A 23933-nucleotide genomic window follows, 5' to 3' on the forward strand; every position below is an offset into this window, starting at 1 on the left:
AGGGCAAGCCCCAAGATAGAGGGCTCCCAAATGCAGGTTTTTAAGTTACCCTTTTGATTTTTAAAATAGACTTCGACTTGATTGATTTAATTTCATTGTGGTGAGGGAACGTGATCTCTATGACATCCATCCTTTAAAATTTGTTGAGATTTGCTTTATGACCTACTCTGGCCATTTTCTAGGAATATTCTCTGTATGCTTGAAAATATCTTCTCTGTTGAGGGCACTGTTTCTATATGTCATTTCATGAAGCTTTGTAATTATCTTGTTCGAATCTAAATCCTTACTGATTTTTTGTCTGCTTGATCTGTCAGTTACTTAAAGATATTTGCTAGAATCTTTTTCTTCATTGTGGATTTGTCAGATTCTGCTTATAGTTCTATCAATTTTTGCTTTATATATTTTGAGGCTGTGCTGTTAGATGCATACAAGAGTAGAATTGATGTATCTTCCTGGTGAAACTTACTTTTATATTATTAATAAAATTATACCACCTTATTTATTTATTGTGGTTAGCATTTGCCTGACATATCTTTTTCTATCCTCTTGCTGTCATCCTTTCTGCAACCTTAGGTTTTAGACTTTTCTAGTAAGCAGAGAATAGCTAAAAAAAAAAAAAAAATAAATTTAAACATAAATGTGAGTTGGAAGAGACAGGAATGAGGCCTGAGATGCCACCTTCAAAGCTCCAGTGACCAGGAGGCTCAAGACACCAGGCACTGAGACAGGAACCCAGTCTCCAAACCTCCCACCTTGCAACTGTCCTTGACATTAATCCCTTTCTTCTGCAGGGAACTCATTTCACGAGCCAAGCCCTTCCACCCGGGCGACTCCCCTCAGAATGTCAGACTCAAACATGTCCCAACTTTACAATAAAGCCTTTTTCACATAATTTCCTCCTCCAGCTGCCTCCCTACTGCTCTCCTCCCCTTCCCTGATATGTTTGTTAGAAAGTTATTCCTGCTTGTTTCACCACTCAGTTGCTCAATTCACATACATAGGAGTTATACTTAGCTTCTCCTTCTCTTTCATTCTCCTCTTCAAATAAGTCAGAAAGTCCTCTTAATTTCCGTCTCAGAAATCGTTTTTAAATCTTTTCTATTTGCTCTTCCCCCTGCAATCGCCATGGTACAAGCGCTCAACATCTCTTGCCTGGTTCTCTACGCCTTCCTCTAGGCAGGCATTTCTGATCCTTCACAAGTTGGCAGCGATCCTCCCTCCTCTGAGTCCTTATGACCCTGACTGTTCCTCAACCAAGGCCCTCTGGGGATTTGCTGAGGTTTGGGGCTTCCAAGTTTTTCAGCCCAGGTCACCAGGGACATCCATCCACACCCAAGTTCCCATAGCACCAGCTCCTGAGGTTCGACCAGAGGGATGACTCATCTCCCCTGGGTGCCGGGGCCAGGACTGCTCTGTTCCTGTGACAGCTTAGGGCCTGATGCTGGCGGCTGGTGCCCTGGGCCCTAGGGACAGCCTCTCAGAAAGCCAATTAGGCTGAACTACTTGAACCTGCAGTTGGCAGTCTTCATAATTAGACAGGCTTCCTGCTGGGAGCCAAACACTTGGGTGTCCCCAGCTGTCCCAGGGCATTTTACCTTACCCTTAATGAGGCACGGAATTGGATTATGTGACTCAGTATCCTGAAAGTTCCTGGTTCCTTCCTCCATAGAAATAATGGTGCTGGCCCAGGATGGGTGGAGTATGGGCTGGGAGTTCACATCCAGACACAGAAACAGGTATGTCATCCTCCCTCTACTTCTGGGTTTCTCAACATATACACTCCTGGTGTTTGGGACAGGACAGTTCTCCCTCCTGTGGGACTGTCCCATGCATTGCAGGATGCTTACCATCCATGGCTCCTGCACATCCCTAGTCATTCAATCAAACCCTATCATCTCCACGTATTTCCAAAAGTTCTCTAGGTGGGTGATTCTGCTCCATGTCTAACTCAAAAGGCACCAAGTAAAAGCAGGGAAGTCACCAAGATTCCAGTGTTTGTACTCTTTAAGCCTCAAGTGCAATGGGAGTTATCTGAGCTTTGCTTTCTAGGTCTGTCTTGGCTTGTCCACAAGACCTAGACCTTCAGCTCTCTGAGGGCAGTGACTGCGTTTGATCCATCTCTGCCTCCCCTAGCACAGGGCTTGGACCAGATCAGGTGTGAGCAAGCAAGTGAACAGGAACGATGGTGACTGGATGCTCTAGAGCACTGCAGTCCAGGGGAAATATAATGCAAGCCATGTATGTTATTTAAAATTTTCCTAGAAGCCATGTTCAAATAGCAAAACAAACAGGTGTTATTAATTTCAGTCATACGTTTCATTTAAGCTAAATATCAAAAAACATTGTATTTCAACCTGTAAACCAGATAAAAATTACTAAAGAAATATTTTACATTCTTTTGTGTCTTAAATCTTTGATATATGGAGTGTGCATTGTGCTTCCAGAACATCTCAACTCAAGCTAGACACATTTCAAGTGCTCAATAGCCCCATTTGGCCAGTGGCCACTGTATTGGGGGGCAGCACTGGAAAAACTCTATTTGTCTACTTCCTCCAGCCTCCCACCCCATCCATTGTGTACTTTTTTCCTCCAACATTTTTGTGTGTGTGAAAAATTCTAAAATAGAAAAATTGAAAGAATTGCACAGTAAAATAGGCACATCCTTAACACCTAATTTCTACAATTGTTAACCATTTGTTATATATGCCTTATCACATATTGACCCATCTATCCAACCATCTATCCACCCATCAAACCATGTTATTTTTTGATATTGTGTGTGTGGCTAGAAAGTCACTCAAGAAATTATTGACTCTTTAAACATTGCTCCATAAAGGCCTAATCTGGAGTTTTTAAAATTTTCAGGGCAAAAGTCCTTGAAAGCTCTTCCCTTTTCCTTTCCATTATTTTCTCCTGTTCCTGTCCTCATTTTCCTCTCTTGTGGCTTCTCAGAGACGTGGCTTCTCTTTCCAATTAGAGGGCAAGCTTTCCGAGGGGAGGTATCGTGCGCTGTTCAGTCACATCTCCGCAGCCTAGCACAGTGTAGCGGTGGTTTAGGGATAGGCTTTGGGGCCAGGCAGGCCTGGGCTTGCTTCTGGCTCTGCCACTTACTAGCTGTGCAACCCAGAGCCAGTTTTTGTACTCTTTAATCCTCATATGCAATGGGAGGCTAACGCTTCCCTCTTGGTTTTGTTTTAAGGTTTAAATGAGATAAGTTTGCAAAGTACAATTATAAAAATAGTAGGTGGGGGAGGAAAGGGAAAGGAGTTTATGGCTTACGAATGACCCTCTAATTGGGCTTTCCCAGGGCCTTGTGCACACTTAGGTCCCAGAATTTTGCCCTGTGCCTTGAAATCATTTATTTTTTTGTCTGTCTCCTGTGCAAGGAAGAGAGCCCCTGAGGGCAAGGCTGACTCTTTGTTCTCCCCTGCCTCAGCACCAAACACTGGGCCTGCTTCAATAGATGTTAGTTAAATGAATGAATATATTTCTAAGTGTCACAATTATCTTTAGATGATGGTTTCAGAAAACTAAAGAGGCTTGGAAAATCAGAGAGGAAAGAATCTTAGACTTCACAGATTTAATCGTTTTCTTCACTCTTTCCATCTTTCTGCAGAAGGGGAAACAAGCCCAAGAAGGTTTATTGTGTTCACCTGCATTCCCGTCTACCAGCCCATCCTGGGGAGATGGGGGGAAGCAGCCCCATTGGATCAACCAGCTCCCACACATCTCTGAAGACAGCCAATCTGGGAAACTTCCACTTTTGGGCATTTTTAATCTGACCCCATTGAGTTTATGATTCTGGGGATCAGTGAGTGACATGGCCTGCTGGCTAGGATTCAGACCTATTCTATTTGGGTCTGTGTGGTTTCCGAATATTTTTTCTACAGATGCCATAACTTTTGCTTTCATTGTTACACAAGTAATACATGTTCACTGTTGCGAATTTTTAAAAAGTAGAACTATCCAAATAAAAATCAATCACCTGAAACCCCACCACTCAGAGAGAAGCGCTGTTAAGGTTGCATTGTATAGCTGTGCAGACTTTTGTCTATGCATGTGTTTACATTTGTAACAGGAACCTTCCTGACACTAACCATCCTGCATGTACAAATGAGGTCACATTTTCGTGACTACCCAGATTTTGTAGACCATAGTCCTTATCCGAATAACTTCAGTGTCTCAGTTTACCGTTCTCTATCCCCAGTCTATGGCAGAGTCTCTTCATTTGTTTTTGGAGGTGCTGCCTCACATATTTCACTTCTTTCCTCTTTCCTCTCTCTCTTTCCTCCTTCCCAGCATCCTTCGGGGCCAGAAGGGACCAGGCTTTCCCCTGCCCTGGACATCATGGCCACCAGCTACCTTGGAGTTTCAGACCTCTGCCACTCGGTTGCCACGTGTGGAGTGGGATAACTTTCTACCTTATGGGAGAACCCCATGGGCTGAGTCCTTCAGCTTGGTTGTGATTCAGTATGCTGGAAAGGGGAGAAAAAAATAATTTACAAAATCCTCTCAGGAAAATGGCTTGGATTACAAGGCAAAGACCTATTTTGAATGTCAGCAGGGCAATATCAACTCCTTCTTTTCTTTGCATTCTTTCTATTCAAATTTATCTCCAGATGGATGCCCTGGACCACACAGGAAGATGCTCATATGTTTAGAAAGGCAAAGTGGAAAAGCACGTCGATACTTTTCAAACTACTACCTCTACCGCATATAACACAGTCGGTGTCCGCTGGGGTTTAGCCTGTACTTAGAATGTGAGCTCTTGCCATTCAGAGGCGTGGTGGGTCACTCCCATTATTCTGGTCTTTCTTCATGGTAAAATGAAGTTTTGTGTTTTTTTTTCATATTGGTCTCCCGCAACTTCTGTTAAGTTTATTCCTAGAAATTTTATATTTTTGTTGCCAATTTTAGTGATATATTTATTCTATTGTGTTTTTGAATTATGGCTATTATATAATAATAGTAATGCAATCAGGAAAGTCCTTGATTTTTTTGGTATTTTTATTTTTCAATTAACTTTTTTTTTTTTTTACTAAACTCTTACTAGATTCAGTAGTTTTCCAGCATATTCTTTGAAGTTTTCTAGGTATGCAATCATATCATCTCCAATATTTATGCCTCTTATTTTATGCTCTTGTTTAATTGTACCAGACCAAGTAACAGTGATGGGAGTAAGCATTCTCATCTTGTTCCTGGGTTTTAATTGGAATGCCTTTGTTTTTTCACCATTAATCATATTTGCTACTGGTTTGAGATTTTCCCCTTTCGGTCACGTTACGAGAATATCCTAGTACATGACTATGTTTTTGTTAATTGATAGTATTTATCAGGAATACACAGTGACTTTTATCAAATGTCTATTAGCCATCTATTGAGATGATATATGGTTTTCCTTTTTTTACCTGTTTATATAATTAATTTCAACAACAGATGTTTAAGACTATCAAACCACTCCTTACATTCCTAGAATAAACTTTACCTGTTTATGGAGTATTATTCGCTCAATGTTCTGCTAGGGATATACACATATGTTATATATTTTTTAGAATTTTGAGATTTATTTATAGTGTTTTGGTGCTACGGTTGTCAGGTTTTGGAATCAAGGTTATGGTAGTTTTATAAAATAAATTACATAGCCTAAAATATGGGAAGATTTCTTTCTCTATGCTTCGAAACAGTTTAAAGAGTTCCTGTTGTTCATAGGATTTTTTTCTTTTTCTCTTTAACGTTAAAATTTCACCTGGATATACTGATAGTCTGGGCCTCTTTAAATAGTTTGCCTAGTACTCAGTGTGCCTTTTCATCTAAAGACTTACTTTTCAGGTCAGGAAATTTTCTTTATTTCTTTAATGATTGTTTCTCTGTGTGCTCTGTTCTCTACTTCTAGGATGTCTATTATATAAGTATAAATGATTTCCAGGATCTGCCTTTTCTTTCTCCCTGTCCCCCCCACCCCTCTCTATTTTAATCTCTTCTTTTTTCTGAGTTATGGGGAAGGTTCTCAAAGCAGTCTTTCCTGATTTGGTTTTCTGTAATATCTATTCTTTTGTGTGTGGCTTTCACTGAATTTGAAAATTATGTTTTTTTAAATCATAAAGTAAAATGTCCTGTTTGGCACATTTTCACATATTTATATATGGATTGATCTTTTGAATCTTATTTAGAATATAAATTGGGGATTTTTAAATGGTTGAATTCTGGTAACCCTGGTAATAAGGATAGAATACCTAATATCTTTTCATACAATTAGTAATATTTCACTATTTGCTCATCTCTACAGAATGACATAGATCTATGTTAGGGATTGGAATTTGAAATGAAAGATTATGTGGATCATTTTCAAGCATGTTGGCTCCAGGCAATGGAGAAAGAAAGAAAAATGATGCCCACTTATGATTTAGCTTTCTAGATTGCAAGGGCCAGTTGGCCATGGACGGGGCAAGGAGAGCTCCTGAGCAGAGAGAAAAGTTGGCTGCCGTGCTGGTGGCCCAGAGTTAGCTGGATGAGTGTCCCCCTTCTCTAACTGGCATGAGCGCCATGTTAGGAACCTGCTGGCCGATGTCCCTGCTTTTCTGTTCAAACCAAAAGATGGGCTGAGCCTTGACCCACTGCTCTGCAAGCAGACACTGGCACTCAGCTTGTTTCCTGCTGTGCCCACCTCACCCTTGCTCCTTGCCCTGGCTGGGGCATGTTGTCCCCTACTTCCCAGGATTGCCCTTTCTCAGTCAGTACATCCGTCAGTCTGGTTCCATTTACACTATAGCTTGTAAAATTCCTTTAATTTTCTGGGCCAGTAATGTGACTCTACGGAATAGAGTATGGAATAGTATTTTCCCATGTTTACATCTTTGGTCATTGCAGTGGGAATTTAGGAGGGAGGGGTGCTAAATGCATGGGCTCAAATTATAATCTGTAAACAGCAATGAAGACATTGTAACTTTAGACAGGTGGCTTGGGGAGTGGGTCAGAACATGAAACATTTATTTACCATGTTACCACTAGGTGGTGCCACTGATTAGTGAAAACGCGACTGCTATTGCTGGACAACCAAGAACCACCTGCAGCTGCTACAAGCACAAGTTTGTGAGCCCGGAACTTGTATGTACTTGTGCATATATGCATGAGTGTGTGTGCACACAATTATTTGTGCATGACTTTTTCCACAGAGCAATGTTGGTTTACAAGTGTACATGTGTGACTCTGGGTACCCTGTAAAATATGACTGTAAAGCTAAATGATACAAACACTGAAAGGATTACTCATCAGACAACTGGTCTGAACTCCTATCCCTCAACTAGGAAGGCTGCTTGTGGGGTGTGCAGAAGACCCAACGCTGTGTATGGGGGAAATACAACAATGCAACAACTCCACAGGACAGCTTTTCTGAGGCAGGGAATGCCTACATATAGCCCCATGTTCCTCTAAAGTCATCAGTCCTGCAAGTCCTTCTTGTTCATTCAGGCCTCCAAGAAGATTTCCATTGATTCTGAAGTCCCAGAGGACTGTGAGCTCCATGCTTTCCCCCCGAGTGCTGAAGCAACTAAAAAAATACCCACTTTAGGATCCTATCATCTGTCCAGCTGGGGAGTGCACCTGTACCCAAGAGAATAGATGCCTAGTGTGTGTGTGTTTGGCAGGGGGCGGGGGGGAAGGTGGGGTGTCTCTCCCCTAGTCTCCACCTCCACAGGCTCGTTCACACCCATACATTCTCTTCCCTCTTATCTCAGTGGAAGGGGTCCCCAGCTGCTCTCAGCCTATTGCTTTGGAGACCCCCTCTCACCCTGGGTATAATGCTCTATTGATTACTCACTATACAGAACAGCCCACCAAGCTGCGAAACCTTGAAAAAGTCCCTTCCTTCCTCTGGCCTCAGTTTCCCCATCTCTCAGTGAGTGGTATTTCCAGGAGCCCTTTGTGCCACTGAATGTCTGTAAGTCTGTGGGTTGCGGGACCCTGCCCTACCCTCCGGGAGCAAGCGTGGAGAGGAAGCCACCTCAGAGAAGTTCCAAAGAGGAGAAAGTTGCCTGTTTGCCTTCCTCCTCCTCATTAAGGCAGACTTCTCTTCTTAACGGCCCCCTAGGGAAGGTAGCTGGGCTCCCTGCGCCCCAGAAGAATGCAGGAGGGAGTTCTCCCTTCAGCATCATTAAAAGTTTAGGTGTTTCCCCGAAGGCAAAAAAAAAAAAAAAATCCCCAGGATTCATTAGAACTGCTGCCCCCTGAGCCCAATTTAGTTGATGGGAATGTTTAGTCTTTTCATCCAGAGGTTTCACTAAGGGTTTGAGGCCTCAGGGAGAGAATGTGGCCTGGGATTGAGGTCATGGGAACCAATGCTGTCAGATAGGGAGGGCTCCCTGGAGGTCACCTCTTGCCTGGAGACTTTTTTTTTTTATTCAATTTTGTTGAAATAAATTCACATACCATACAATCATCCACAGTGTACAATCAGTTGTTCACAGTACCATCATATAGTTGTGCATTCATCACCACAATCAAATTTTGAACATCTTCATTACTCAAAAAAAAAAAAAAGAGTAAAAATTAAAGTAAAAAAGAACACCCAAACATCCCCTCCCCCCATTTCCCTCATTATTCATTTAATTTTTGTACCCATTTTTCTACTCATCTGTCCATAACACTGGATAAAGGGAGTGGAGACCACAAGGTTTTTACAATCACACAGTCACACTGTGTAAGCTACATTGTTATACAATCTTCTTCAAGAGTCAAGACCACTGGATTGCAGTTCAGTTGTTTCAGGTATTTACTTCTAGCTATTCCAATACACTAAAAACTAAAAAGGGATAGCGATACAGTACATAAGAATAACCTCCAGAATGACCTCTCAACTCCATTTGAAATCTCTCAGCCACTGAAACTTTGATTTCATTTCTCTTCCCTCTTTTGATCAAGAATTGCCTGGAGACTTTTACAGAGCAGGAAACAGGCTGAGTCCCTCAGGGGAAGGGGCTTGCTAAGGTCACAAGGTGGAGCAGCTGCGGGAGCTCTGAGAGGCAGCCTCCAGCTCTGTAAACTTCCTCCATGTGGCACAGGGAGGAGCACACACCCAGGAAGAAGCCTGGAGGGAGGACCTGGGGACTCGGGGGGCTGAGCTGGGGCTTTGGGGAGTTGCTTAGAGAACAGCCCAACAAGCCCACAGCAGCAAGGGCTGCCCAGGGAGCGAGGGCATCCGGGCCCTGCACAGGAGAGAGGCCTGGCCTCACGGGCTCATCTAGGGTGAGCAGAAGACACTGGGGACCAGGAGGGGGAGGGGGAGAGGAGGGTGTGCTCAGGTCCCACACACTCTGGTTCTCTGTTAATTCCCCACCAGGCGGGAATGGCAGGTCATGCTGCTGGGTGGAGAGGGTAGGAAGGAGCAAGGAGTCTGCCATTTATGGCCAGTTGAGGCTGCTGAACTGGGGCCAGGAGGCTGGGCCTGGGGCCTGGCCTCTCTGAGCTCAATGACCCCAGCTCAGTGGCCTGCTCCCTGCCTCCCTCCACACCAAGGGCTGATACCCAGACCCTGTGCTCCCAAGACCCACAGGACCAAGGGCTTTGAGGCAGTTGTTCAGCCTTCCTGGACGAAGATAAAAATCTGCCCACCATGCCTTGCCAAGCTCCTGACATGCTGGATAATCAGGTCAACAGAATCTGACTTGGTCCTGGAGGGCTTTGTGGACTTCAGGACACAGAATCACTGACTCTCAGATGGGTTACAAGGTCTCCCAAGTAATCTAGCCCACACTCCACTGTAGTAACATCAGTGGCAAACGTGTGTCAGGAACTGGTTCAATGCTTTATATGTATTAACTCATCTAATCCTCCCCAAACCCTATGAGGTAGGTACTGACCAAGACTGGTTTTTATCTCTTGACCAAGCTGCCAGCCTAACTCCTTGGGTACCCCTACCTGCACCCACTCATCCTGACTACCTTGAAATTAATCTTGCAGTGATGGAACAGAAAAGGAAAAAAGACAGTCTCAGATCTCAACTATTCTGTATATTACTCACCGCCTCCATCCCACCCAGCCCTCCCTCTCCCCTCTCCCTCTTATCCTGGCTCCCTGGGCTCCTGGGAGGCCCCTCACTAGGGTTGCCTTATCTCCCTCCTCTCTCCCAGCCCTTGCACACCCAGGCAGCCTAATCACCACAAAGGAGAACACTCCCAACCAAGTGGTCTTAATCTCAGCCTCAGCAAATCCCTCACCCACTGGAGTGATCAACATCCCCTTACTGTCTTCCAGGGGTTTCCCTCATACTCACTCCCAGCCCTTAAAAAGCTGGCTGTCCTTTGTTTTGATGGAACTGAGTTCTAGTCTCTCTTCCCTGCTGTAGCAGCCCCTGAATGAAGTCATCCTTGCCTGTTTCACATTGTTCGGTGAAATTTTTTCTTTGACAGTACATTATTAGCCATTTTACAGATGAGAAACTGAGGCACAGAAAGGTTAAGTAACTTGTGCACAATCACAGAGCTAGTGAGTGAATCGTCTGGTTCTAGAATCTACACTCTTAACTGCTGTGCTATTCTGCCTCTAAGAGAGGAGGGAACTGAGGCCCAGGGGGGAGAAGGGGTCACTCCTCCAGGCGGCAGGGATGCAGGGGACCCAGACCCCTTATCTCCAGACTCAGCGCTCTTCTGCAACACCCAGCCTGACAGCTGCTCTGTCTCCACCCCTCCTCCCTGCCGGCTTCCCCAGAGTTAACAGCCGCCTGGCCTTGCTCTTTGGCCAGCAGGTCCAGCCCAAACAGGCTGCGCCCACATTCCCTGGCTGCCCTCCAGCCGGCAGAAGCCGAGACAACAGAGTTCAGTGACTGTGAGGGCTGAGCTGGGGAAGCTGCTGAAGGGGATGAAGCAGTTAGAATCCACAAGAAACCACCAAGCCGGAGAAGAACCATCCAGCCCCCAGATGCTAGGCCTCCTGGGGAGCACGACCCTTGTGGGCTTGGTCACAGGCGCTGCAGTGGCCGTTCTGCTGCTGCTGCTGCTCCTGGCCACCTGCCTGCACCACAGACGGCAGGACCATGATGTGGAGAGGAACCAACAGGCTGCAAGGAGAAACCGAGTCCGGGCAGCCTGGCCTTGGCTCCTCCGGGGCCAGGGCCACATGGGACGCCTTCACCACCACCCTGGCCACCTTGCTCGCAAGTCCCATGGTGGCCTCCACCACCACCACCACCACGCTGCACACCACCACCGCCACCACCACCACCACCACCACCACCACTCTCACTGGGGCCGCCGCTGACACCTGTGGGCGGTGGCTGCTGCCTGCCCTGTCGTCACCAGCACGAGTGGATGCAGAACTTTTGGTGCAGAAGGATGTGTCTCTGCAGTGAATGCCGGGGTCCTGCTCAGGCTTCATTTGTACATCGTGTCCCAGTGTGCTACGAAGGCAGACAAGAGGAGCCCCACGGGTGGAGCTGTGCACCTCAGAAGTTGGGTGGAGAGCAGGGGTGATCCCTCGGGCCTGGACACCCTACTTGTGACTGTAACTCCCAGTGGGCGCCAGCAAGGATGTGGCGGCAGAACCCGTTCAGCACAACAGCTGAATGTGCACGGAAAGTGCTCTCCGTCAAGTGCTCATCTTTTGACTTCCTCATTAGGCAGCTGCAGGCCTCTGGCCGGTGGGGGTAGCTGGGAGGGACCCAGGGAATGCCCTCTTCGGTTGGACAAGGCAGTATGGGGCTGCACAGCCACTTCATTGGTGCCTTAATACAAGAAAATAAAAATCACTAAGCTTTTGTGAAGAGGCTCTTGATTGCAACGTGAGTGGGAGGGAACTCAAGGGACCCGCCAGACCTGTGTCTGCCCTGCCCGACTGGAAGTGAGTGCCTGGAGCCTGCAGCTTCTGCCTGGGGTGTGGGGGCTGGCTGTGAGATGGGGAAAACCCATCTTCAGTGCTTCCTGGAAAGTCCCCATGAGAAGGGCATGTGGCCTGAGCCGAGGGAGCATTCGGGGTCTGAACACAGCCCTGCACAAAGAGTGCTCTCTGCAGACCCGTGGGACCCCAGCTTCTGTCGGGCAGTCCAGGGGCACAGAGAGAGGCGGTGGAGGCTGGCCCGACTCGTGACCCAGGGCTCTGCCTCCAGCGACCCTCAGCCCATCTGCATGGCAGACTGAGCTCTGGGTCCCACGGAAGCCCCACCTGGTGGGCTGCATTGAATTCAGTGTTTCCTTGGTAACCGGGTCTGGGTTTCTTATCCAAGCCGGAGTCTCCGGCCAGTCTGTCCCGCGGGTGCCTGTGTCTGGTGGTGTGAATGGGAAGTTAGGGGTGCAGTTCTTTAGACTGGAGGATGGGGCGCTGGGGAGAGCGCCCTGCAAAACTTGCTGGGTGACCCTGGAAGGTTACTCGCCTCCTCTGGCGTTCAGCTTCCTCTTCCCTAAAATGGCATGGATTAGACCAACTCCTCGCCAAAGCCCAGAGGCAGGTTCCCAAACGCCTCAGGAATAGCTGGTGGAATTCCACAGAGGCAGAGAATCCGGTTCTGAGGCTTTCAGCCTGCGCCTGTGGGCAGGGGTGGGAGATGGAGGGAGGCAAGGCCTGGGGGCCAGGCACGGATGGGGGGGGCAGGCTGGAGAAGGGGCCAGAAAGTCAGGGGCTGGTGACTCACTGGAACAGAATGTCCTGTTTCCTTTCTATTTCCCGGTGGATTCTCTGTGAGGGCTGGGGAGGGGTGAGGGGGAGAGGGAGGCAGGTTCAGATTCATGGCTGCACTCGATTTCTAGTTTGGGAAGTGGACCATAGGTTGCCACAGGTTGCCATAGGTTGCTGATTTTCCTCTGTGGTGCCCTTCAAATCTGCCTCCCTCTCCAGCCCTGTGCTCTGCTCTAGCTGCTGTCTTATTCCCCGGCCTGGATTCCTGCCAAAGGGTCTGCCCACCCCCAGCCCTGCTCCTTTTGAAATGTCTCCAGACTGCGGCCCTGAGGGGTCTCTGCCAAACTCCTCATCACCCTGCGGTGGTCTGTGCCCCTCGCTCTGCCCTCTGACCTCATTCCTGCCTTGTTGTTCTACCCCCTTGCACCTTCTGTCTTAGCCCCACAGCTCCAGCCACGCACCCTAGAACGTGTCCTGCAACTTCCTCTCTCCATGCCTTTTACCCAGGAAGAATTTGTTGGTCCTTCCTATGGGCTTCTGACCTTTTCTTTCCCCAGAGATTTACAGCAGGATTTATCTCCTTGAGGGTTCCTTGAAGCTCAGCACAGAACCAACCCACACAACAGATGCTTGGGAAGGGTGTCAGGAAGGATTCTCAGAGCCTCACGCTCCCTGGAAAAGCAAATACGATTGGAATAACCACTGCCAGAAGGTGGGGGGTTGAGAGACACCGAATATAGCGAGCTCTGTGAGGGTCAGCAGAGAGGGCCTCTGGGCTCCTGGGGCCTCTCTGAGGGTGTTCGTGCTCCCACCACATCCCCATGGTGGTGGGCAAGTCTGAAAGGTGGAAACGTGGAATGAGCTGTGGTCAGCTGGCCTGGAACGCCCCTGCCCTGGTCTCGGCAGCCCTGCCCAAGCCCCTGACCGCCCGTGTTTCCCAATGGTGGCCTGGTGCCTCTGCGAGGCCCTGCAGCCTCTTTGTTTTATGAGGCCTGCTGTCCTCTTTCCCCTTGCGAATGTAAGTGGAATGTGTGTGAAGTGGCGATTTCTCTGATCAGTTGGGTGATCAGTTGATGATGGATGGTGGGGAGGATATATGCATATCTAAGCAATACGTATCTCTGGGAGCCACATTCCCGCTGGGGCTCGTGGGGAGGGGGTGTGTATCCCAAGCTGACAAAACTCACAAGAAGAGAAGATACCTGGAAAAACTCCTTAATGACAAACATCTCAGAATGATTGTGCAAAGGTCTTTGGTTGGCTTGCTTTTCCTAACTCAACTGATTACGCTGCTGCAAGTCATCATGGAAGGTGGGTTGTTTCGGGGATGGTTTGGCATGAGGGTCGTGAGCTGGGAAGGGACTGTGCACTTTAGAGAGGTACGTAAGCTTCTTCTAGCTTTATCAATGTCACTGTTTGTGCCCTGGGCTTGAAAGGTCATTTTGGTTATTCCCACATCACAGACCACCAGCATGAGGTCCACAAAGATACCTAGGACCCTTCTAGCCAGGGTGTGCTTGTCCTCACTGTATAACACGGGCTCGTCTCATGATACACAACCTCCATTCACACACTGAATGCCCTTTATAAGGATGAACCTGACCACCTGTTTTACAGAGGAATCAAAGAGGGTTAAAATCTCAGAAACAGAAAAGGAGACCTACACAAGGCAGAAGATAACAAGGGCGAGTTATTGTCTTTTATTCCAGTTTAAAAATGCTAACCCACTCATGCCAGAAGTGCCCTACCACTAAACATCCTCCTACCCCTCCTCCTCGACCCCCAAAGAAAGACTAAGGAGAAGTCAAAGGAAAAATAACCAAGATGGAATCCAGGCCAGTGCCCTCTAGCTCCTGAATTAACTCGTTGATCTAGGTAATTCAATCTGAAACCTCAAGCCAGGTTTCCTTCTTTCGGCTCTTGGTTGCCCCAGTTAAAACAAAGCCTGATCAGAGAAATAACCCAAGTTGTGTAGCTTCCTATCACGGCCCAGGGCAGGCCCTGTGGTCCTCCCCTGCCCCTCGGAGGAGGAGTCCGGAGCCCAGATAGTCCAGCCATCTCAGGGAAGGAAAAGAGTGAGCACTGACAGGCCATCCTTTGTTCCAAACATCCACGCTCCCATTCTGTGCGTGGGCAGTTCCCTTACACTGGCATAAAGAAGCTCACTGGGATCTTGGAGAAATTTGAAAGGACTCAGCCCTCTGTCCTCTCTGAGCCTTTACTCCCTGGTTATTGAAATTTCAGAATGTGGTGAGGACTCTGTGGTCGTGTTGGCACCTGGAAAGAGCACTGAGCTAGGAGTGAAGATCCTCCTTGGCCGTTTAGTGCACTGGGTAGCACTATTAGTTAGCAGTAGCCTGCAGGCAGGTCATTTAACCTTGGTGCCTCTCTCGGCATCTTTAGCCGTAAAATGGGGACAATATCACTTCACCATCTGCCAGGAAGATTATATAAGATAATGTCTGGTTGTGCCCAGTACCTGAAATTATTATTTCTCACTATTTCACTTTCCAGGGTATCAGTAAAGTGGGGCTAATAATCCAGACTCCCTTCTGGAAGTGGTAGGGTGTTAGGAAGTGTTGGGAATGAAAGAGCTGTGACGGAGTGCGGGTCGGGACAGAGCCCCTTCTGGCCGACTAACTCAGTGGCCTGGGCCCCACTCACCTCCCCGACCCGGCCAAGCAGAGGGCCCGGCAGGAGGCGAGACCGGAGTGATACGGGGAGTGCGTGGGGGTTGGGGTAGGAGCAGTTACCGAGGGGGTGAGGGAGTGGAGGCAGCTGTGCGGGTCCTGGGTCCTCACTCACAATTGGAGGAAGGGATTCAGGAAGTGCTCGCAGCTGCTCGGACATCTCCGAGCCAAGTCCCAAGCGGGGCCAAAGCTCAGTACCCAGGGATGAGCGCGTCATGGCGCGGCGCCTGAGGCTGCCACCGGGAAGGCCAAGGCCGAGGTAAGTCCTCACAGCACCTGAGAGTGAGCAGTGGGCAACGAGAGGCGGCAAGGAGGGCTGGGGGCGCTGGGTGCTGACGAAGAAAAGGGCTTCTTCCCGGACCTCAAGCCAGCGGAGCCCCGTGGGACGTCAGGGGCGCTACCTAACGCGCTCTCCCTCCTCCTCGGAAAGGAGGCCAAATGAAAGGCGCTGCTCCCTCCCACAGCCCCCGCCAAAAGCCCCCATGGCACTCATGGTGTCCTAGCAGGCGTGCCCTGCCCCCTCTTTGCTCCCCACTTGCCTTTCTCCACATCCTTGTTCCTAACCAGCCCAGGGCCGGGGGCTTGGGAGGCAGCAGAACAGGCTGATTCAAGGACTGGCCCAAGGTCACTCCAGGGGAGGCGCGGGACTCCTTCTGGACCCACAGGAGGGGGAGTACTGGGTCTTTTGCCCGAGAGTACAATCTCTCCTGAAATTCGCAGGCGTCCCAGAGAGCCGGTGTTGGCAAGGCTCCTTCTGAGCAAAGTCATCTGCTCTGTCCTTCCCACCCCCTCCGTGTCCAGGGAGTCTTGTGCTCAGATCTATTGGAACAGCGCTTCTTCCAGAAGCTGATGGTGGAGGTGGCTACAGCTCTTGGAAGCCTGGCTTCAGGCTTAGGAAACAGACAGAGCACCCGAGGTCCAAGCAGGGCCACACGAGATCACCCAGTGTGCTAGAGCAGGCACCACCCAGGGCCTCAGACCAGCATCTCCTGCGAGGACCACAGGGACAGTAGCCGAGGAGCACAGGGCTCCCGTGCCCGCCCGGAGCCCCACTGTCTCGGATGGGGAGCTGAGGCCCTGAGCTTAGTGGCTCAGTCACTGCCTGGGGCCATGGAAGGGGCTGTGATTGGGGTGGTGGTGGTGCTGTTCGTGGTGACCCTGGTCATCACCTGCATCCTGTGCTGCTTCAGCTGTGACCCCAAGACCCAGGATCCTCAGGGGGGCCCTGGCCCCAGCTTCACAGTGGCCACGTTTCGCCAGGAGGCATCTCTCTTCATGGGGCCGGGTTGCCATGTCCAGCTGGCGGCAACGGCCCGGGACTTCTGGACCTTCATGTGAGGCCCGATGGTCCCCTGGGGTCCCCCACTGGCGGGTCGGAACTGCCCACCCCTAGGAAGCCATCTCTGAGTCCGGCATCCCTGCCCTTCTGCTCCTGTGTCCAGAGAACTCCCCAGAGCTTCCCAGCTGGCTCTGCCCTCCAGCCGGGGGTATCCACGGCGGTGGGAGCAGGAGGGGTCAGCACTGACCACCGAGAGCTCAGCTGGGACCTGCCCACGGGGTCGGGCTTAGGAAGGGCCCAAAGAGGACACAAACAGGCACAGTGTCGGGCCAGCTCTGCTGTTCTGTGTAGGGCACCGAGAAATCACTGGAATTTGCTGTGAACGGGGAGCTGGTGACCCAGGTTACCACAGGATGCCTACAGAACTGTTTCATCCCCACCAGAGGAAGCAGTGCCCTCAAGTGGACATTTTCAGAAAACACTTCTTATCTGTTGCTTAATTGAGTTTTTTTGCTGCGTGTGAGTGCAGATTGCACAGAACCCAGCTGCCAGTCACACGAAATCAGCCTTGAAATTCTGAAACCAAAGTCCGCCCCCATGTAGAACTGTTTCCTGGGAACAAGTGATTTATTCTGTAATTGAACATGTATTCCCTTTTATGGGCCTCCCAAGAAGCTGTCTGGTTTGGGAAACCACAAAAGGAAACAGAAGAGAAAACAAGAGTCACAGAAAGCAGATGTTTTAGTAACAGGAAAGTGAGAAAGAAGACTTTTAAACATATTTTGAATAAGACTTTATTACTGTATCTTAATATTCTTAGAGAATGTGATGGCATCACTTATGAAAAATCATGAACTAAAAAATCATGAACCGAAAGACAATTCTAAATAAATTAAAATGTTATGTTACATTCAGAGCATGTAACAAAGCTCTTGTTTTCATCACAAATAAAGAGGTGTTCAGTTTTTTTTTACTAGATCTCTTTCTTTCTGTGCTCATAACATAAATGGGGTACCAGATTTAAAGAGTACGGTTTGAAGGATGCAAAATTATGAGCCTCCTGGGGTGCTTGCAGGCTTCCATCCAGCCTGAATGGACGGCTCTGCCAGGACCCGCCTGCTAGGGGGCAGGACTGACCCTGACGGCAGCTCTGACCCCTAAAGGTGCCCGGTCAGGCTGTCCTTGCTATGTGGCTGTCACAGGGGGTAAGCCTTGGGGCTTGCGAGGAGCAGAGGGGTGAGGAGCCAGGGAGAGGGTCAGCCTGATGGAGGACGGGATGGGGGAGCATGGGGAGGGGAGGGGAGGGGCACAGCCCAGGGACAGGAGTTCCTGGGGACCATATGTGGGTCCACCTGGACCCTCAAGCCCCCAAGCGGGGTCTTCATGGATGCATGTGAAAGGGAACTAGCTGCAGGAGACCCTGCAGGACTGAGAGAAGGGAGCTATGGGTAGGTTGTGTTCTCTGGAAGTGAACTTTGGGGTGCAAGATGTTTATTAGGGATCAGTGCCTGTCAGGGGAAGGAGGATGAAGAATGATTGGGCAGAGGAAGAAGTCAAATTTTGAGGTAGGCCAGGCTAAGCCTCGGCCAACTGGTGGAGCTCTGGAGCAAGTACTGACTATCAGAGTGACCCCCATGGAGCTGAAATGGGTGAGCCTTAATATCCCCCCACCTTTGCTCTGCCTCTGAGAACTGGCCGCTCACCCTTTTCCCAGGGTGTGAGCCCAGGTGAGCTCCTCCAGGTGCTGACATCTAGAGGAGGCTGTTTGCTGAAGGTACTCAAAGCAGCTGTATGGCAAATTCTTCCTTGAAGGATGACCTGGAGGTGCATCTCCATAGGAACTCAGTGGGCTCCTATTCTCAGAGGTGGAGCCCAGACCAGTCAGAGGTGGGTGAACATGTCCAGAGACAAAGAAATACCTGGCACGGGAGTCCCAGGTGGGGAGAGATGGCTGTGCAGAACCTGGGAGGGGAGAAAAGAGTGGGCCTCAGCCTCCGTCTACCCTCCAGCAGAATCAGCTCTGATAGTTCTTAGGGCAGCAGCGGCTGTCTTGGGTGATTATCCCTCAATGGTGAAGATATAGTGGCCAGAGTGGGATGGAACTCTCCCAGGGTCACACAGCAAGTCTGAGGCAGAGACTTGCACCTGAGTCTCAGGGTTCTGCACTGTACTGTGTGGCCTCAACCCTTAGTGGTTCAATGGAGGGAAGGGCTGCAGGCTGGAGTCACATGACTCTGAAAACAGAACATGGGAGCAGATGCTGGCCTCACTCTAAAGGGGACAGGCAGTCTGTCGAGCCTTGGGGTATGATTGGCCTTGAGGTAGAGGGAGAGCTCTCCTCATTCGCTCACTTGTTCATCAACACACCATCTATTCCATCTATCCATCCATCCACCCATCCATCTGTCTGACCATCCATCTGTCCATCTACCCATCTATTCATCCATCCATCTACCCATCCGTTTGATCATTCATCTTCCATCCATTCGTCCATCCATCTACCCACCTCTCCACTCATCCACTCACTGATTCTTTCTTCCCCGTTTCCCCATGTGCTTCTTCAATCAGTCAGTCACTCACTCATTCACTTATTCAGCCTTTCATTCCCTCATCCAGTAATCACTGACTGAGCCCTGACTATGTACCAGGCACTGTCCAGGGAAGATGAGAATCAATCAGACATGGTCCCAGCACTCGATGAACTCCCAATTTAGTGACCTGGATACGACCAGGCTACAATCCGCTCTGGGTGCTCAGGGGAGGGAAAGCTGGTGAAACCTTTTGGGGGGAGGCACCCCTTGAGCAGAACTTGAAGTAAAGAGAGGACTTCAACAAGCAGAAATTGGGGGAGGGTGTTCCCAGAAGAGGAAACAGCATGGGCAGAGGTTCGGAGAACATGTGGGGGCAGGGAGTAAGTGATGCCGCACGACCAGCATGTGGAGATGAGGTTAGACAAACGGCCAGCACCTGAGGGAAGCAATTCTTGCCACATCTGGCTGGGATGTTTCTGGGCAATAGAGGATGAAGACAGCAAAAGGGCAACCTCACTCTTCGGGCCGGGCAGGTACAGCCTCTCCAAGCACACACACAACAGCTGTTGCTACAGGGGAGAGGCCCCTGCAGCAGGAGAAAAGAGAAGCCCACAGGACTCTGGGTGTAGAGGGGGAGCTGAGAGGCTGGGAGAAGCCATTCAAGGACAGCAAGTATGTGAGAAGAGAAGGTGGTCAGGCATTGGTGAGGGCAGTGTTAGTGGAGCAAAGGGAGCAGCCCCACCATGGGCATGTGTGTGTGCACGTGTGTGTCCATGTGTGTGTGCACGGTGGAGTCACTGGGAGATGGAAAGGGGAGATCACAGTTGGAGACAAGTTGAAGAGAAGAAGAGTGATAGGGTTGTGGCCAGAGGGGCACAGAGTTTATTATTATTATTTTTAAGCTGGGGGGAGGGGTGGGCATGTGTAAGGCCCTAAGGGGCAGCACTGGAGAGGGAGACACTGATGCTACTGCAGCAAGGAAAAGACCCCTGGAGAGGTCCCTGGGGTGGAGACAGGAGCCAGAGCACAGGAGGAGGGGTCAGGCCTGGATGGGTGGGGCTGGGGGTGCTGCCTCTAGGATGGGGCAGGGGCCGCGAAGGACGTTTGGGGATGCAGGTAAATGCCGGGGTGGGTCCGGAGGAGATGAGGGTTTCTTGCCAGATGGTCTGCTTCTTAGTGAAACAGGAGCATCTGCTCAGAGAGGGTATGGGGGTTGGGGTGAAGGAGTGTCTGGGATTCCAACAGTCCTGCCGTCCTGCTTTGCTTACCTGTGCGAGGGTGTGTGGTGTGTGCGGTATGTGTGGTGTGAGTGTGGACTTTGTGAGTCAGTGTGTGGTGTGTGCCTGGCATGTTGTGGTGCATGTGTGTTGTATGTGTGTGGTGGTGTGTGCATGTTGTGTGTGACTATGAGGTGGAGGGGGGCTCTCTTTGGCTGGGGGTGCCCCAGCCCTTCTGCCCAGTGGAGTAAGCAGAGGGAGGGGCTCAGGAACAGTCCAGCCAGAAGCTCCTCTCATTGAAAGGGTGGTCTCCTCCCAAGAGGGAGCGGGGCAGCAGTGCAGGAACAGAGGTTCGGCTGGCCCCAAAATGCTACCAAAGCTGGGGGGGTCTGCTGGTGGCAGTGAGGGAAGGAGCTACGTAAGGTTGCTCTGGAAATCTGGGGCTGAGCCAGACATGAACCCAGGCCCTCCAACTCCCAAACCCAGGTTTCTATTTAGTGGACTGTTACTACACGCCAGGCACAGTGCTTTCTGTATATATCATCGTCAGTGCTCACAGCAAACTCATAATTTCCATTTTACAGATGAGGAAACTGAGCCCCCACACTGAGAGGCACTTTGGGGCAATACCTAACAGAGCAACTGTGCAGGAACCTGCAGGAGAAGACCTAAGCTGTGATTTTTCTCTGTAAATGGTGTCTAGTCCAGGCAAACTCTCAGCTGCACCTGTTGCTGGACAAAATGGGCTGGCTGCCCGATGCACACAGGAATCAGTTTGGTGACACCAGGGTTTCAAAGAGGAAAAGAGGTTTATTAACAAAGCTCCTGTAAGGAGACAGGAGCAAAGCATGCTCAGATCTGTCTCCCTGAGTCAAAAGGGTTTAGGGTTTTTATGGGACTGAGACAAAGGGAGGTAGAGACAGTGATACTGGCAGATGTAGATTGACTGGTATGGTTAACAGGAAGTGTGTGAGTGTGGGCCTGAAGACTGAGGAGAGCTGAGGTAAGCATTAAGTTACAGTTTACAGTGGTGTTGTCAACAGTTCAGTTAACATAAGGTAAGTAAAGAGACTAAGCTAAACAGAGGGATTATAAGATCTGACAAAAATCTGGCTGGAGCAAATAGATTGTTAACCGTTAACATCAGTGTTGTAAAACTTAACACGTAAGGGAATGGTAAATTCAAATTAGGTTTACAGTTACGATCTCATGGTCAGTAGTTATGATCCACAGGGAAACAGAGGCTTTTCCCAAGAACCCAATGGAGGGGTCCCGAAGGGAAATGGGCTGATTGGTGACAGCAGCAGCTACAGGGTTACAAACCCATTTCATACCTGCAGAAGGGAAGGCTGGAGTCAGGGATCTGAACTGTCCTGGGTTTACCTGAACAAAAGCTTTGCTGACACCTGCCTTGACCTAGATCTCTGACTTTGAAGTCTTTGCTATTTGCAGGTCAAGAAGCCGCAATCCAAGGGTTCCAGGTTACTAGATGTCAGCCTGAGGCAGCCCTTAAAGAGACACGCCTGAGCTGCTTTCCTGTGACAGGTCTCACCTCCCCTTCACCTCTCCCTCACTCCCCCCTGGGGCAAAGGGCAGGTAGAATCCCCCTGCCCCACCCCAGGCCCATCTGGCACCGTGGAAAGGGCTGGGCTTAGCCATGCCTCCAACACTAGCTTGCTGTTTCTCCGCCTTCATGGGCCTCAGTTTCCCTGGGTGTAAGAGGAGATGAGGATCCCATTCTGCCTTGTCTGGACAGTGCCTGAGAGCGTGAAGGTCCTGGAACTCGGACATCAGGAAGGGGGAGGGAAGAGGCAGATGCCTGCCCCCTGCCTGTCTCCGCAGTCCTGGCCCTGAAACCAGGGTGGTGCTTCTCTGTGGGACCGGCTGGGCTTCTGGGATCAGGCAGCCCTGAAATAACATGTTTTCCGGAAAAGTACTTTCCTTAAAGGAAACCACTTGTTCCAAGGAGAAGAAAAGGGTCATTGTGCTCACTGGGTCCCCACTCCCCTCAGGACACGACTCGTGAAATGACAGACACAGCTGGAGACCCAGAGACCCACACGCACAGCGCACACAGATGCATTTGTCCTGGCGCGTTCCTAAGAGTGAGAAGTTAGAAATGACCTAAGCAGCAAGCAGGAGGGGGCTGGGCTTGCAAATCCCGGCACAGCCATACAATGGAACACTATGCTGGCTTCAAAACAACCAGGCAAACTGAAACTCATTAACAGAAAGGACAGTTGTAGTCAGTAAGGAAAAGCTCAAGTAAATTGAAGTAAAACATAAATGTACCATAAGGTAAAATTCTATTGTTGTTAAAATACCCTTATATGTATATAAGAGGCTGTAGAGAGCTCTATGTCCTCCTGTATGCTCTAAATTTTTTTCTTTTTGCTTATCTGTATTTCCTGTAAGAGATGTTCTGCTTTTGAATATAAAAGCAAGCAACTAACAAAGGAGAAAGGACAAAAGTTATTTTTTGAATTCTAAAACAAACAACCTCAATTGGAGATAAAGATACAAAAACACAGTCAGGCCCAGACTGAGAAAAGGGGACAGACAAATTCTCAGGACAGCACATGGACAGGAATAGACAGATAGACACACGCACACGCACGTCTTCTGCCTAATTCACACGATTGAGGTAGGCAAGACTGGGCAGTGGTGGCTACGTTTCCAGAAAACGCTGGGATCTGGGTGTGAGGGCGATGCCTGAACTTCTGGGTGTGAGGGTGTGTTTGGCAGGCTGGGGAGAGACCTGATAGCTCCACATCACCAGGGCTTGCTCAGGGCAGGGATCCTGATCGGGCAAAGCTGCCAAGGCCACGCTCACCCACTGCCCCCGCCCCGGCCGTGGGAGGGAGACACCAGGGCCCACAGTGGGTAGCGGCTTTCTGGGGACCACGGTGACTCCCAGGCTGGGCCTTTTCAGCAGCCTGCAGCCCACGTAGGAAGGCATAGCTGTGGCGGATCATATAGAGAGGCCGTTCTGCCCTGGGGAGTGTCTGAGAGGCAAGCAGGATAGCAGCCCCTCAGCTCTCACGTGGGGCCTGGCCCTGGGCAAGGAGCCAACTGCCTCCTATATCCTGGACATTGATTTCTGCCCGAGACTGTCCCTCCCCTTCCCAGCCCCTGGCCCACCTCTCTGCGCTTGCACAGTTCTCACCGCTGTAACCCTTCTGACTGGCCTCCCCTCACCACCACCCGCCCAGCCGCCAGAGAGAGCTTTCCCAGACACAGACCTGAGCTACTCAGAAAGCTACTGCCTGGGTCTCTGTTCCCACCCTCGGACTCTTGGTATTGATGCCGCTCAAAGGCAGGGCTCTCTGCGTGATGCACGTAATAGCTTATCTATGACACCAGGCTTCAAAGGGAGAAAGGGTTTATTGCAACACAAACCAAGGAAAACACATAGGGCCTATGGGCCTAAAATCTGGCTCTGGGAGTTTAGGTTTTTCGTGGATTCAATCAAGGAGAGATGGAGTTGTTACCTCTACAATAACAAGTATAGAAAACTACAATTTACAGATGTAAAGGAGCAGAGCTAAGCTAGAACTAAGCTAGAATAACCATTACAACAACAAATAGCAACAATTTACAAATGTAAAAAGGAGTG

The 23933-nt window shown here is 49.7% G+C and overlaps 2 protein-coding genes across 3 annotated transcripts; both read left to right on the top strand.

Annotated features, from left to right (window-relative positions):
* The first annotated feature begins 10666 nt into the window (after positions 1–10666).
* HRCT1 (histidine rich carboxyl terminus 1) lies at positions 10667–11746 on the top strand. Its single transcript, XM_037798081.1, has one exon. It carries the CDS (start codon positions 10852–10854, stop codon positions 11248–11250), a length of 399 nt encoding a protein of 132 aa, XP_037654009.1. The 5' UTR covers positions 10667–10851; the 3' UTR covers positions 11251–11746.
* Positions 11747–15417: 3671 nt separating this feature from the next.
* On the top strand, positions 15418–17542 carry SPAAR (small regulatory polypeptide of amino acid response). 2 transcript variants are annotated; one of them, XM_037798083.1, is made up of 2 exons: positions 15418–15549; positions 16092–17542. In XM_037798083.1, the coding sequence occupies exon 2, from the start codon at positions 16401–16403 to the stop codon at positions 16626–16628; it is 228 nt and encodes a 75-aa protein (XP_037654011.1). In that variant the 5' UTR covers positions 15418–15549; positions 16092–16400; the 3' UTR covers positions 16629–17542. The 2 variants fall into 2 exon arrangements, with proteins under 2 accessions (XP_037654011.1, XP_037654010.1); XM_037798082.1 differs by having other exon boundaries at positions 15488–15549; positions 16011–17542.
* Positions 17543–23933: the final 6391 nt, after the last annotated feature.

This window comes from Choloepus didactylus, chromosome 10, assembly GCF_015220235.1.
Source record: "Choloepus didactylus isolate mChoDid1 chromosome 10, mChoDid1.pri, whole genome shotgun sequence".
Classification (NCBI taxonomy): domain Eukaryota; kingdom Metazoa; phylum Chordata; class Mammalia; order Pilosa; family Megalonychidae; genus Choloepus; species Choloepus didactylus.